Source organism: Ranitomeya variabilis, chromosome 1 (genome assembly GCF_051348905.1).
Source record: "Ranitomeya variabilis isolate aRanVar5 chromosome 1, aRanVar5.hap1, whole genome shotgun sequence".
Taxonomy (NCBI): domain Eukaryota; kingdom Metazoa; phylum Chordata; class Amphibia; order Anura; family Dendrobatidae; genus Ranitomeya; species Ranitomeya variabilis.
In genome coordinates this window covers 1,049,691,867-1,049,707,766 of record NC_135232.1, presented here as the reverse complement: position 1 = coordinate 1,049,707,766, position 15,900 = coordinate 1,049,691,867, and the positions used below count along the sequence as shown (strand labels likewise).

Below are 15,900 nucleotides of genomic sequence, written 5' to 3'. Positions count from 1 at the left end.
CTGTATCTCTGTATAACAAAGGTTATGCTGCATTATCATTTACCTTTCACTTTATTTTCTGTTTTCCAGCTCTTGCCGGATTGTTTATATTCAGAGGCTGAAGATCCTTCCCGGCTGTTTCTCATGCAGTTGTCAGTAAAAGCCATCGACCTGGAGTCCAGGACATTGGTGCAGAGGTTCCGCTCACAGAGGATTGTCTTATCTGATACATAGTAACAAACTCTGTGAGGACAAGTCAAACGATGCAAAATATTACCCCTATTCCCTGATACACTATATGGACAAAAGTATTGGGACAGATCTTAACCCCTTCCCGACCCATGACGCCTATGCGGCGTCATGGAATGATCGCATCCCTGCAGATCGGGTGAAAGGGTTAATTCCTATTTTACCCGATCTGCAGGGAGAGGGGGAGTTGTACTTCAGCCTAGGGGGGGTGGCTTTGTCCCCACGTGGCTACGATCGCTCTGATTGGCTGTTGAAAGTGCAACAGCCAATCAGAGCAATTTGCAATATTTCACCTATGAAAATGGTGAAATATTGCAATCCAGCCATGGCCGATGCTGCAATAGCATCTGCCATGGCTGGAAATCATGTACTGGCCCCCCCCACCGCCCCCGATCTCCTCCCCAGTCGTCCGTTCTGTCAGGTACCCCCCTCCGTCCCCCTGTTCGCTCCCCCGTGCTCCTGTCCGCTCCCCCGTGCTCCTGTCCGCTCCCCCCGTCCTCCAATCCCCCCCCCCTGTGCTCCGATCCACCCCCCCACCACCCCCTCATACTTACCGATCCTCCCGGTGTCCGGCCGTCTCCTCGCTGGGCGCCGCCATCTTGGAAAATGGCGGGCGCATGCTCAGTACGCCCGCCGAATCTGCAGGCTGGCAGATTCGTTACAGGTACATTTTGATCGCTGTGGTAGGTTCTACCACAGCGATCAAAATAAAAAAATAATAAATAAACCCCCCCCTTTATCACCCCCATAGGTAGGGACAATAATAAAATAAAGAAAATATCGGCAGCGGATCGGCCGCGGATCCGCAGCGGATCGGCAGCGGATCCGCAGCGGATCGGCCGCGGATCCGCAGCGGATGGGCCGCGGATCCGCAGCGGATCGGCAGCGGATCCGCAGCGGATCGGCCGCGGATCCGCAGCGGATCGGCCGCGGATCCGCAGCGGATCGGCCGCGGATCCGCAGTGGATCCGCAGCGGATTGGCCGCGGATCTGCAGCGGATAGGCAGCGGATCGGCCGCGGATCCGCAGCGGATCGGCAGCGGATCCGCAGCGGATTGGCCGCGGATCTGCAGCGGATTGGCCGCGGATCCGCAGCGGATCGGCAGCGGATCCGCAGCGGATTGGCCGCGGATCTGCAGCGGATTGGCAGCGGATTGGCCGCGGATTGGCCGCGGATCCGCAGCGGATTGGCCGCTGCGAATTCGAAGCAGTTTTCCATCAGGTTTACAGTACCATGTACACCTAAGGAAAACCAAATCTGCTGTGCCCATGGTGCGGAAAATTCCGTGCAGAAACGCTGCATTGTATTTTCCGCAGCATGTCAATTCTTTGTGCGGATTCCGCAGCGGTTTACACCTGTTCCTCAATAGGAATCCGCAGGTGAAATCCGCACAAAAAAACACTGGAAATCTGCTGTAAATCCGCAGGCAAAACGCAGTGCCTTTTACCTGCAGATTTTTCAAAAATCGTGCGGAAAAATCTCACACGAATCCGCAACGTGGGCACATACCCTTAGGGTTAGGGTTGGAATTAGGGCTAGGGTTGGAAATAGGGTTAAGAATAGGCTTGTGGTTAGGGTTACGGATAGGGTTAGGGGTGTGTTGGGGTTACAGTTGTGGTTAGGGTTGGGATTAGGGTTACGGTTGGGATTAGGGTTAGGATTAGGGTTGGAATTAGGGTTACAGTTGTGTTGCGGTTAGGGTTGTGGTTAGGGGTGTGTTGGGGTTAGGGTTGTGATTAGGGTTATGGCTACAGTTGGGATTAGGATTAGGGGTGTGTTGGGGTTAGTGTTGAAGTTAGAATTGAGGGGTTTCCACTGTTTTAGGCACATCAGGGGTCTCCAAACGCAACATGGCGCCACCATTGATTCCAGCCAATCTTGCGTTCAAAAAGTCAAATGGTGCTCCCGCCCTTCCAAGCCCCGACGTGCGCCCAAACAGTGGTTTACCCCCACATTTGGGGTACCAGCGTACTCAGGACAAACTGGGCAACAACTGTTGGGGTCCAATTTCTCCTGTTACCCTTGCAAAAATAAAAAATTACTTGCTAAAACATAATTTTTGAGGAAAGAACAATTATTTTTTATTTTCACGGCTCTGCGTTATAAACTTCTGTGAAGCACTTGGGGGTTGAAAGTGCTCACCACACATCTAGATAAGTTCCTTCGGGGGTCTAGTTTCCAAAATGGGGTCACTTGTGGGGTGTTTCTACTGTTTAGGCACATCAGGGGCTCTGCAAATGCAATGTGACGCCCGCAGATTATTCCATCAAAGTCTGCATTTCAAATGTCACTACTTCCCTTCCGAGCCCTGACGTGTGCCCAAACAGTGGTTTACCCCCACATATGGGGTATCAGCGTACTCACAACAAACTGGGCAACAAATATTGGGGTCCAAATTCTCCTGTTACCCTTGTGAAAATAAAAAATTGCTTGCTAAAACATCTTTTTTGAGGAAAGAAAAATGATTTTTTATTTTCACGGCTCTGCGTTGTAAACTTCTGTGAAGCACTTGGGGGTTGAACGTGCTCACCACACATCTAGATAAGTTCCTTGGGAGGTCTAGTTTCCAAAATGGGGTCACTTGTGGGGGGTTTCTACTGTTTAGGCATATCAGGGGCTCTGCAAACGTAACATGATGCCCGCAGACCATTCCATCAAAGTCTGCATTCCAAAACGTCACTACTTCCCTTCCGAGCCCCGGCATGTACCCAAACAGTGGTTTACCCCCACATATGGGGTATCAGCGTACTCAGGAGAAACTGGACAACAACTTTTGGGGTCCAATTTCTCCTGTTACTCTTGCAAAAATAAAAAATTCTGGGCTAAAAAAATATTTTTGAGGAAAGGAAACACATTTTTTATTTTCACGGCTCTGCGTTATAAACTTCTGTGAAGCACTTGGGGGTTCAAAGTGCTCACCACACATCTAGATAAGTTCCCTTGGGGGTCTAGTTTCCAAAATGGAGTCAATTGTGGGGAGTTCCTACTGTTTAGGCACATCAGGGGCTCTGCAAACGCAACCTGACGCCCGCAGAGCATTCCATCAAAGTCTGCATTTCAAAACGTCACTACTTCCCTTCCGAACCCCGACGTGTGCCAAAACAGTGGTTTACCCCCACATATGGGGTATCATCGTACTCAGGAGAAACTGGAAAACAACTTTTGGGGTCCAATTTCTCCTATTACCCTTGGGAAAATAAAAAATTGTGGGCTAAAAAATCATTTTTGAGAAAAGAAAAATTATTTTTTATTTTCATGGCTCTGCGTTATAAACTTCTGTGAAGCACTTGGGGGTTCAAAGTGCTCACCACACATCTAGATTAGTTCCTTGGGAGGTCTAGTTTCCAAAATGGGGCCACTTGTGCGGGAGCTCCAATGTTTAGGCACACAGGGGCTCTCCAAACGCGACATGGTGTCCGCTAATGATTGGAGCTAATTTTCCATTCAAAAAGCCAAATGGCGTGCCTTCCCTTCCGAGCCCTGCCGTGCGCCCAAACAGTGGTTTACCCCCACATATGGGGTATCATCGTACTCAGGACAAACTGGACAACAACATTTGGGGTCCAATTTCTCCTATTACCCTTGGGAAAATAAAAAATTATGGGCTAAAAATCATTTTTGAGGAAAGAAAAATTATTTTTTTATTTTCACGGCTCTGCGTTATAAACTTCTGTGAAGCACCTGGGGGTTATAAGTGTTTACTATGCATCTAGATAAGTTCCTTGGGGGGTCTAGTTTCCAAAATGGGGTCACTTATAGGGGAGCTCCAATGTTTAGGCACACAGGGGCTCTCCAAACGCGACATGGTGTCCGCTAACGATTGGAGCTAATTTTCCATTCAAAAAGTGAAATGGCACGCCTCCCCTTCCGAGCCTTGCCGTGCACCCAAACAGTGGTTTACCCCCACATATGAGGTATCGGCATACTCAGGAGAAATTGCCCAACAAATTTTAGGATCCATTTTATCCTGTTGCCCATGTGAAAATGAAAGAATTGAGGCTAAAAGAAATTTTGTGTGAAAAAAAAGTACTTTTTCATTTTTGCGGATCAATTTGTGAAGCACCTGGGGGTTTAAAGTGCTCACTATGCCTCTAGATGAGTTCCTTGGGAAGTCTACTTTCCAAAATGGGGTCACTTGTGGAGGAGCTCCAATGTTTAGGCACACAGGGGCTTTCCAAACGCGACATGGTGTCCGCTAACGATGGAGATAATTTTTCATTCAAAAAGTCAAATGGCGCTCCTTCCCTTCCGAGCCTTACCATGTGCCCAAACAGTGGTTTACCCCCACATGTGAGGTATTGGTGTACTCAGGAGAAATTGCCCAACAAAATTTAGGATCCATTTTATCCTGTTGCCCATGTGAAAATGAAAAAATTGAAGCTAAAATAATTTTTTCGTGAAAAAAAAGTACTTTTTCATTTTTACGGATCAATTTGTGAAGCACCTGGGGGTTTAAAGTGCTCACTATGCTTCTAGATAAGTTCCTTGGGGGGTCTAGTTTCCAAAATGGGGTCACTTGTGGGGGAGCTCCAATGTTTAGGCACACGGGGGCTCTCCAAACGCGACATGGTGTCCGCTAAAGATTGGAGCCAATTTTTCATTGAAAAAGTCAAATGGCGCTCCTTCCCTTCCGAGCCCTGCCGTGCGCCCAAACAGTGGTTTACCCCCACATATGAGGTATCAGCGTACTCAGGACAAATTGGACAACAACGTCCGTGGTCCAGTTTCTCCTTTTACCCTTGGGAAAATAAAAAAATTTCGCTAAAATATAATTTTTGTGACTAAAAAGTTAAATGTTCATTTTTTACTTCCATGTTGCTTCTGCTGCTGTGAAACACCTGAAGGGTTAATAAACTTCTTGAATGTGGTTTTGAGCACCTTGAGGGGTGCAGTTTTTAGAATGGTGTCACTTTTGGGTATTTTCAGCCATATAGAACCCTCAAACTGACTTCAAATGTGAGGTGATCCCTAAAAAAAATGGTTTTGTAAATTTTGTTGTAAAAATGAGAAATCACTGGTCAAATTTTAACCCTTATAACTTCCTAGCAAAAAAAAAATTTGTTTCCAAAATTGTGCTGATGTAAAGTAGACATGTGGGAAATGTTATTTATTAACTATTTTGTGTCACATAACTCTCTGGTTTAACAGAATAAAAATTCAAAATGTGAAAATTGCGAAATTTTCAAAATTTTTGCCAAATTTCCATTTTTTTCACAAATAAACTCAGAAATTATCGACCTAAATTTACCACTAACATGAAGCCCAATATGTCACGAAAAAACAATCTCAGAATCGCTAGGATCTGTTGAAGCGTTCCTGAGTTATTACCTCATAAAGGGACACTGGTCAGAATTGCAAAAAACGGCAAGGTCATGAAGGGGTTAATCATTGAATTTGGCTTTTTTATTTAGTCCCATTATCACAGGTGTATAAACTTTGCCCCTGCCGTGCGGCCTGCCTTTACTAACATCTGTGAGACAATGGGTCACGTTACAGAACTCACTAATACTAGCGTGGAGTAATAGGACGTCACCATAAGGCATAAAAGTCGCCCCTGCTCTGCTGACTCAATAACTACAGAGCCCAAACTTCCGCTGGCAAAACATAAGCACAAAAACAATTGCTACGACCTTCTTAACATGGGTTTCAAGGGCCGAACAGCTGCATACAAGCCATACATCACCAAGCACAATACCAAGCGTCAGATGGAGTGGTGTAAAGTGGCAGAAACATTTTTTGTGGAGCAATGAATAACCCTTCTTTACCTGGCGGTCACATGGATGAGTCTGGGTTTGGTCAATACCAGAAGAACATTACCTGCCTGACTACACTGTGCCAACTGTAAAGTTTGGTGAAGAAGGGATAATGATATTTGGTTGCTTTTCAGGGGTTGTATTAGGCCCTTTAGTTCCAGGAAAGAGAAGTCTTCAGTATACCAAGGATCCAAGGGGAGAGTGACATGTCAAGCCTGACATGCCAAGGTGAGGGGACTTTTAAGCCTTGCAAAGCTCCTCTGTATACCAAGACATTTTTGACAATTGTATGACTCCAACCAGGGCCGGACTGGGACTAAAATTCAGCCCTGGCATTTGAAGTCACACAGGCCCACTTGTCGCATGGTGACTGTATAATATCTTTGTACACTTGTAGGCTACAAGAAGTGAGGGGAGTGTAACACGACTATATAACATATAATTACAGCTGTATCCAGCATTACAGCTCAGTCCCCATAGAATGTAATACAGCACAGCCCCCATAGACTATAATACAGCACAGCCCCCATAGAATGTAATACAGCACAGCCCCCATAGAATGTAATACAGCACAGCCCCCATAGAATGTAATGCAGCACAGCCCCCATAGAATGTAATGCAGCCAGCCCCATAGAATGTAATACAGAACAGCCCCATAGAATTTAATGCAGCACAGTCCCCATAGAATGTAATGCAGCACAGCCCCCATAGAATGTAATGCAGCCAGCCCCATAGAATTTAATGCAGCACAGCCCCATAGAATTTAATGCAGCCCAGCCCCATAGAATATAATACAGCACAGCCCCATAGAATATAATGCAGCACAGCCCCATACAATATAATGCAGCACAGCCACCATACAATGTAATGCAGCCAGCCCCATAGAATATAATGCAGCACAGGCCCATAGAATGGAATGCAGCCAGCCCCATAGAATATAATGCAGCACAGGCCCATGGAATGGAATGCAGCCAGCCCCATAGAATATAATGCAGCACAGGCCCATGGAATGGAATGCAGCCAGCCCCCATAGAATGTAATGCAGGCAGCCACCATACAATATAATGCAGCACAGCCCCCATAGAATGTAATGCAGGCAGCCCCCATAGAATGTAATGCAGGCAGCCCCCATAGAATGTAATGCAGCACAGCCCCATAGAATGTAATGCAGCACAGCCCCATAGAATGTAATGCAGCACAGCCCCATAGAATGTAATGCAGCACAGCCCCATAGAATATAATGCAGCACATGCCCATAGAATGGAATGCAGCCAGCCCCATAGAATATAATGCAGCAGAGGCCCATGGAATGGAATGCAGCCAGCCCCATAGAATATAATGCAGCACAGGCCCATGGAATGGAACGCAGCCAGCCCCATAGAATATAATGCAGCACAGGCCCATGGAATGGAATGCAGCCAGCCCCCATAGAATATAATGCAGCACAGGCCCATAGAATGTAATGCAGGCGCAGCCACCATACAATATAATGCAGCACAGCCCCCATAGAATGTAATGCAGGCAGCCCCCATAGAATGTAATGCAGGCAGCCCCCATAGAATGTAATGCAGCACAGCCCCATAGAATGTAATGCAGGCAGCCCCCATAGAATGTAATGCAGCACAGCCCCATAGAATGTAATGCAGCACAGCCCCATAGAATGTAATGCAGCACAGCCCCATAGAATGTAATGCAGCACAGCCCCATAGAATATAATGCAGCACAGGCCCATAGAATGGAATGCAGCCAGCCCCATAGAATATAATGCAGCACAGGCCCATGGAATGGAATGCAGCCAGCCCCATAGAATATAATGCAGCACAGGCCCATGGAATGGAATGCAGCCAGCCCCATAGAATATAATGCAGCACAGGCCCATGGAATGTAATGCAGGCAGCCACCATACAATGTAATGCAGGCAGGCAGCCCCCATAGAATGTAATGCAGGCAGGCAGCCCCCATAGAATGTAATGCAGGCAGGCAGCCCCCATAGAATGTAATGCAGGCAGGCAGCCCCCATAGAATGTAATGCAGGCAGGCAGCCCCCATAGAATGTAATGCAGGCAGGCAGCCCCCATAGAATGTAATGCAGGCAGGCACCCCCCATAGAATGTAATGCAGGCAGGCAGCCCCCATAGAATGTAATGCAGGCAGGCAGCCCCCATAGAATGTAATGCAGGCAGGCAGCCCCCATAGAATGTAATGCAGGCAGGCAGCCCCCATAGAATGTAATGCAGGCATGCAGCCCCCATAGTATGTAATGCAGGCAGGCAGTCATCACTCATTGATCAAAAAAAACAAACACTCTACTCACCTCTCCTCGTGTCCCGCGCTGCTCCTGGCTCCGGTCTCAGCAGCTGCAGTCTGCCCGCCCGGTCACACAGCAGGTGCGCGATGATATGACGTCATCGCGCACCCGCAGTGTCAGCGGCAGGCAGAGCGGGGAATGATGGGAGAGGGGGCGTCAGCGGACGCTCTCTCCTCCATCATTGCATTCAACTGTACCGGCGTCTATGACGCCGGTATAGTTGAATGCGGGGCCGGGAGTGTGCCGCGACAGCGTGGGGAGTGTGCCGACAGTGGCACACTCGAGCGGCCCACTACTGCCATCGGCCCTTCTGGCATTTGCCAGAACTGCCCGATGGCCAGTCCGGCCCTGACTCCAACTTTTGTGGAAAATGTTTGGGGAAGATCCTTTTCTCTTCCCCATGACTTTGCACCATCGCACAAACTTTACAGGACACACAAAGACCCCTCATCTCAACTCCATGAAATACCTCTGCAACAAAACAGAATGGAGATAGTCAGTCCTCTCTTCCAACAGCAGCATCCAACCTCACAAAAGCTCTTCTAGATGAAAGGGCAAAATATTCCCAAAGACTAAGTCTTGTAGAAACTCTTCCCAGAAGAACGGAAGCCGTTACAGCTGCAAAGAGCCCATCTCCATATTAATGCTTATGGAGTTAGAATGGGATGTTGGAAAATGTGCAGATGTTCTAATATTATCCATATGGTATAGATCTACATGACAAAAAAAGACAAAATAATTATACGAGTGATACCTTTACTAACTAACCAGAAAAACGTTATTGCATGCTTATAGAGCTTTACTCTTTCATCTTTTTTCATTAATTTCTGGTGGCCATACTAAAAATAAGAAAATCATCTGTTAGACGTGATGTCACTACTGTCACAATCCCAGGTGCACTTCTGGACCTAGGAAGGGTAAGTGACAGCTGAGTTTATTATAGAGCATACCATACCATAGCTGTGCTGCGAGTGTAGGCTCTTCAGACACTGTTTCTATGGATGTCACTACGTACTAATACTCACACTACGAGATTTCATCAGATAGCTTGAACTCGACTGCGGAGGCACGTATGAAGATTCCAGGAGAAGGTTATCTTCAAGCTGAGTTCTTGTATGCACAATTACAGTAGCAGTAGGCTATTGTGACCCAGAGCTGCGGGACATAGAGGAAGGGAAAGAGCTAGGGAGTCAGACGGGGGGAGGGAGGACAAACTTCTAAAAGGCAAACCTTATTACATAGCAATGTAACAGCAACAATACCTTACTGTATGATTCCCAAGTGTGGGACATGACAAGGAGAACAACAAGATCCTCCTGCTGGGGGAGAGCAGAGAAGTCCCCTCCTCTTTCAAAAGTGAAGCTGAAGGAAACAGTAGAGAAAACAGAAAAAAATGGGAAAAAAAGTGCTAGATTGGGTGAGTACATCAATAATAACATAACTATAAGGTAATGGACAAAATGGTGCTTGTCTGGGATATAACAAATATAAAGCATCAGTAGCCAGCCTAGCCTGGGATATGTGGATTCAAACTAGAAGGGCAAAACTGAGGGGATTGGAAAGGAGAACAGGGCAAATTATTCCACTGATGGACAAAATACATATGTTTATTACAGTTGTATATAAAAGTGAAAATATGTAAAATAAGATAAAAATGGAAGCTAAAATAAATGATTCGGAACAACTGACATTAATTAATGGATAATCTTGCAGTGTGGGAATTAGATTAATAAGACGTCATACAGACTATTACTGTCTGATATAAGGCGCCCATTATTGGTTATCGGGCTGTTCACGTCGGCGCAGTGCCCTGATGGCATCCCAGTGCTGGACGCTTCTCACTGATGGTTAATTAGGAAAATCTTGAAATATTTCCATCAGGTCCTTTTTTCTTGCATGCAAAAAAAATAAATGGTGAGACACTGATGGCAAAAACTGACACTGGCTGGCGAAACAGTGATGATCAAAAGCACTGATGAAAATCAGTTTTTTGTGTACAAGAAAAATCACCCACATCTGAATAAGCCCCACGGGAGATAAAAAAGCGCCGCTATTGTACATGTAAGCAATCTGCCCTGATGGCTCAGCATCTTTTGGGTGAGATTTATCTGATGATGGTGGTGTAGCACATTGCCACCACTAGGTGGTACACGGAGCCTGGCAATCCTATAATACCAGGAGGGTCACGTGTGAGCCCCCGGGCAGCTCCCAGCTCGCCCCCTAGTGGTGCTGAGGAGAGTGGCACCTCCATAGGGAGCCGGGCACATGGCGTCTGTCAGTGACTCCTCACTCATCACGGCACAAGGGCATTGTGGAGTCTCGGGGGTAAAATGCCTCGGAATAGAAATGATTAGTATAAGGGGCTATGATGGAGGGACAGCTTGGCTTTACAGCTGACAATCTAATTTCCGCTTCTACTTTATGGTCACTACAGAAGTTACATAAATCAATAGTTTATAAATGTATACAGTGTATTATATAGTCATATTTATTATAAATACACGTTATTTTCCCTGTAGTGTATTATGTATACAGACATATAAATATTATAAATCCCCTCTATAGTGGAAGCTCGTACAGTTCTCCGGATTGCCACATTTCCATCATTATTATATGATACCAGCAGTGACTGTCTCATGGCCATTACCAGCCTCGGAACGCGTTTCTTGTAGAACCACAACTCCCAGCACGGCCAGGACACAGCACTCACGCGTGCACCAACATTACACAACAGAACCACGGAATAACACTGACGGCGCCTTCTGATAGGGCGAAGGGTGCAAGGGGCGTGGCCGCTTCGGTCATTTTACCCTGTGATAGGCTGTGAGGATAGAATGGGCGGTGACATCTTGTGACCGCTCTGCGACAAAACAGCCGGCGCCGCGCTCTGCTCCTCATAATCTCCGGCAGTGTAACCGTGCGATATACGGCGGAGCACCACACCGGGAGCAGCGCACACACCGGGAGCAGCGCACACACACGGCTCTGCACTACTGTCCTCTTCATCTCCACCCTTCTCCGATACCCGCAGCCATGCGCCTCATCCAGAACATGTGCACTATTAATGAGTGCCCCCCTGCCACCAGCACTGAGTGTGCGGGCACCAGCAATGGTGTGGGGGGCAGCAGGGTCGTCAAGATCGCTGTGGTGGGAGCCAGTGGCGTTGGCAAGACAGGTGAGTGATGTGGTCACTGTCTCTTTAAATCCTAGTATAGAGTTACTATAAACCAGTCCCTATGATTAATCTCTAGTGTAGAAAGTTTCCCGCTGTCACCTATGTAGCAGAGCTGGCAGTGCTGTTGGCGTTACATGGTGAAGTTCTGGAAATCTCTGGGTGATGGACGGGGTTAGATCTGTTATCTCCTGTCCAAACGGGTCCCTACACCTGAGCCCTCCTATCTCCACCAGAGGCGGCACGGAGTGTACCCCGTAACAGTGCAGCCACTATCCCATGTGTATTGCTGGTACCTGCAGTACCACTGGGGGGGTTGGTTTCAGGGCTGGAGCATTGTAATGTAGATGATCTGTGCACTGGAAGGCATCACTACCTGCTGCCGCCCATGGCTTAGTGTGTGTGCAGCTTTCTGATCCCGTCTGTTTCCTTTCTTGCAGCTCTGGTCGTCCGATTTCTCACCAAGCGTTTTATTGGAGACTACGAGCGGAATGCAGGTAAGAAATGTCCTGTACTAGCGTCTCTGCGTCCCACGTAATGACAGAGCCCTGCTCATCGCCATACAGCCGCGCGGTCACTGAAGTGTCTTATTGTTTCCCCAGGAAACCTGTACAGCAGACAAGTCCAGATCGATGGGATGACTCTGGCCATCCAGGTGCAGGACACGCCGGGGGTACAGGTGGGTGCAGACTCTGACTAATGTTCTAGTAGCTCACATGTAGTTTATAGTGTGTCTCTATTATTGATGGTAGCACCTGTATAAGAAGGCTCCACGTTCCCTCACTTTTCCTAGAGAGAAGGCTTTGACTGTCTTATATAGATGCAGCAGAGCTGTGCTTGTTGTCGTAGTATTATATAGGACTGGATTGTCTAAATGTAGTGGTTGCCCGACATGATGAACGACGCACTCACCTCTGCTACATCTGTAGGTCCCTGAACTTTTGAACTGCACCCAAGCCTTGTGAGTGTCCTGGGTGCGGGCTCCTTCCCTCGCGTCCTGGGTGCGGGCTCCTTCCCTCGCGTCCTGGGTGCGGGCTCCTTCCCTCGCGTCCTGGGTGCGGGCTCCTTCCCTCGCGTCCTGGGTGCGGGCTCCTTCCCTCGCGTCCTGGGTGCGGGCTCCTTCCCTCGCGTCCTGGGTGCGGGCTCCTTCCCTCGCGTCCTGGGTGCGGGCTCCTTCCCTCATTCAGTCTAGTACATATCCAGCATCTAAGTGCTTTTTGCTCCTCGCAGTTGGGATTGGGCAGCTGTCCAGATGGAAATGCTTCCAGCTTCTATCTTTTCACTTTCCAGACTCTCTGTCTAGCCAGCTCATTTCCCTTTCTGCCCCACTACAAAGTCTTCCCCCTGCTCCTCGCTGTACATTCCACTGGAGAATTGAAGCCGCCACTGTATCTGATTCCAGATCCTGCAGCTGCATCAACATCCATTAGGTTAGGAAGGTGAGGGAGCAGATAGATTGATCTAGCATACGCTTGGGCTAAGTGTTCTCTGGAACTTGTCTTGGTGCGAAGCTGGAAAATCCATTTTTCCTGTAAACTGTTTTAACATCACATTTGGAATTGCCTCGTCTTATTTATTTTTTCCCTTTGTCCTTTAGGTCCAAGAGCAGAGACTGGAGTGTAATGAGCAGCTGAACAGATCCATTCGATGGGCAGATGCTGTTGTCATCGTCTTCTCCATCACAGACTGTAAGAGCTATGAGCTTATCAACCACCTTCACCAACACGTGCGTCAGCTGCACCCCAATATCAGGATTCCCGTTGTCATCGTTGCCAACAAAGCGGACCTCCTGCACCTCAAGGAGGTGGAACCGCAGCATGGACTTCAGCTGGCCAACATGTTGGGCTGCACGTTCTACGAAGTCAGCGTGAGCGAGAACTATATTGACGTGTACAACGCGTTTCAAGTACTTTGTAAGGAGATCAGCAAACATCGAACCGCCTGCACACCCGAGAAGAGGAAAAATTCCATCATCCCTCGGCCAAAGTCTCCAAACATGCAGGACTTGAAGAGGCGCTTTAAGCAGGTCCTGTCGGCAAAAGTGAGGACTGCCACCTCCGTCTGAAGAATCTACGCAGGGCGACTGTTCTTTCTGTTCTTCCAAACAAGAGAGCTTGTGAGGTTGCAACCACGGGTTATGTTTGACATTGGAGGCTCATGAGTGACATGAAGGCTTCCGAGGAACCGTTTTCTGCAGCACAGAGGAGTAAAGCTGATAGGATAAGTGGCCAATGGACACCAGACACATGATTGGCTGGAATTGCGTGGTCACTCGAAAAATGTGATAATTAATGGACACATTTGTGAACTCAAAATGTGGGATTCACACTAAATACGATGGGTGAAAGTTGGAGAACATTTTTGATGTAGCGGACATCCCTATTTTTGGGTTTTCCTCTTACCACAGTGTACATTGTACTTTTTATACACCATGACTTGCTGTTGTTGGAGATCTCTATATGCAGATCTTAGAGGAGATGATTGTGGTTCATAATACGCCGCTAAAAACTTCAGATGTATCCGTATGACGTCAGCTCGGTCTATCATAAAGCTTTGTATAAATGGGCTTTGTAACTGCACTTTTCCTTACCGTGGCAAACCGAGTAATGTTTGGGGGGCTTTATCCTGCAGACATTGGGGGGCGCTGGCTTCAGTTCTGAATTCTAAGAGACACTCAGTTGATGGACTATAATTTAAGTCTCTTAAGAGTCTAAAAATTATCCAGCTAAGACTGAATTGCACTTTAAAAGCCACTTGTGCTTTTTTACTTTGTAAATTGTAACTTATTTATTTTTGTGTACAATAAATGCCTATGAGGCTGCTTTTTTAATTCAAGTTTATCTGTCTTTCATTGTTAAAAAATGTATGTTTACTAAAATAAACGTAATTCCAGTATTCCACCCTTTAGAAATGCAACATTCAGGGCGAGGAGCTGCAACAGAAGTTTCACCACTGTAGATAACATGCAACACAATGCAAATGATATATTTACTAAACCTCTCATTTTCTAGAAAGCAAAATGGCTCCCTTCCAGAATGCCGAAAACTGATTTCCCAGTGCCACCAGTAGGAGAACCGCTCTATGTAACTTTCCACTGGACATCTCTTCCTGTTGGAGATACGTTGCACATTTCGTGAAGTTGTTCATCTATTAGAAATAAACTTTGATACAACAACAAATAATAATGGGGTAAACCGAGACCCATAATTAAATATATTCCCGATTTATACGTAGTATGGAAGAGGAGAGGCTTGAATGAGGCAAAGTCACTTTTAGACGTTGAGACCACAAAACTCAACAAAAGATGATGGAAATTGACATGGTGTCTTTAATTTAGTTCCACACTAAGTAAAAAGGTTACTGTCCTGTTAGTCATTGCATTGGGCCCTACAAACACAATATATGACAATGCAATCCTATAGATTGTGCATACTTGTTCATTTTAGGCCCCGAAAAGCCATAATTCCCAATAAACTGCATCTTCAATAACCATTGACCTGGGAGAGACACACATGTACAGGTTATGGATTTGCAGTGTGAAGAACCAGTGACTCCATTACTATTAGTTAGTACAACAGTATGCAGATCAGAGGACACTAAAAGTAAGAACCCAAATTCTTTATGTAGCTTCTTGTAGAAAAATTTATCCATCATTGTGAAGAAATATAAAGCCTATCATGTAAGGACTCATCTGCCCAGGTGGATGTGAACACCAGCTTCCTGTGATATACGGTACACTACACACAATATATATACTGTATGTATATAATGTATGCACATTCTTTTCTGTATAGACACTATAAATTGCTAAGTCTGGGTCTAATGAGACAGGACCCGGGTTACTGTGAGTCTCCATCTTTGTGGTGGGGGGTGAATGCAGACACATCATTTAACAATTATACAAAACATGATTAATGAGAACACCGTCCAGCAATCAATATCGGTCAAAATCCATTTTCCGGCTTTCATGGTAACATCTGTGCAGCAGGTGAATTTCTCCATGTGGCTGCACGTTTCCTGCCGGCAGACATGTAGCAGAGTTCAGCGCTCGCCTTTGATGAAGTAACACTGAAATGATCAAGATGTTGCATGAGTTACAGATCCGCACATCGCATGACCCGCCTTCGTGTCTGAACCTTCAGTCTGTAAGAGAACAGCGTATTCACACGCATAAGCGAGAAATGGAAAGCAAGTATGCATTTATGGACCCTTAATATGGCACAGAAAAGCGTTTGATCCGTCATCTATATCTTCGCCAGGGAGTAAAAATGACATTTCTTGTAAAGTATATGGACTTTGTAACATGCTATGCAGAGGCAGCATTGCAACCCTGCCCTATAGAAGACACCAGTATTATAAATGGCACACATGGCAGGTGGCAGACCTGTTATAGATTTTGCACTCAGGCCCAAGACCTATGTTTAGACCTATGAACAGA

At 46.6% G+C, this 15,900-nt stretch overlaps 1 protein-coding gene across 1 annotated transcript; it reads left to right on the top strand.

Moving 5' to 3' along the window:
* Positions 1–11,130: 11,130 nt before the first annotated feature.
* RASL11B (RAS like family 11 member B) lies at positions 11,131–14,292 on the top strand. Its single transcript, XM_077279772.1, has 4 exons — positions 11,131–11,465; positions 11,903–11,959; positions 12,065–12,141; positions 13,060–14,292. Exons 1-4 carry the CDS (start codon positions 11,324–11,326, stop codon positions 13,525–13,527), a joined length of 744 nt encoding a protein of 247 aa, XP_077135887.1. The 5' UTR covers positions 11,131–11,323; the 3' UTR covers positions 13,528–14,292.
* Positions 14,293–15,900: the final 1,608 nt, after the last annotated feature.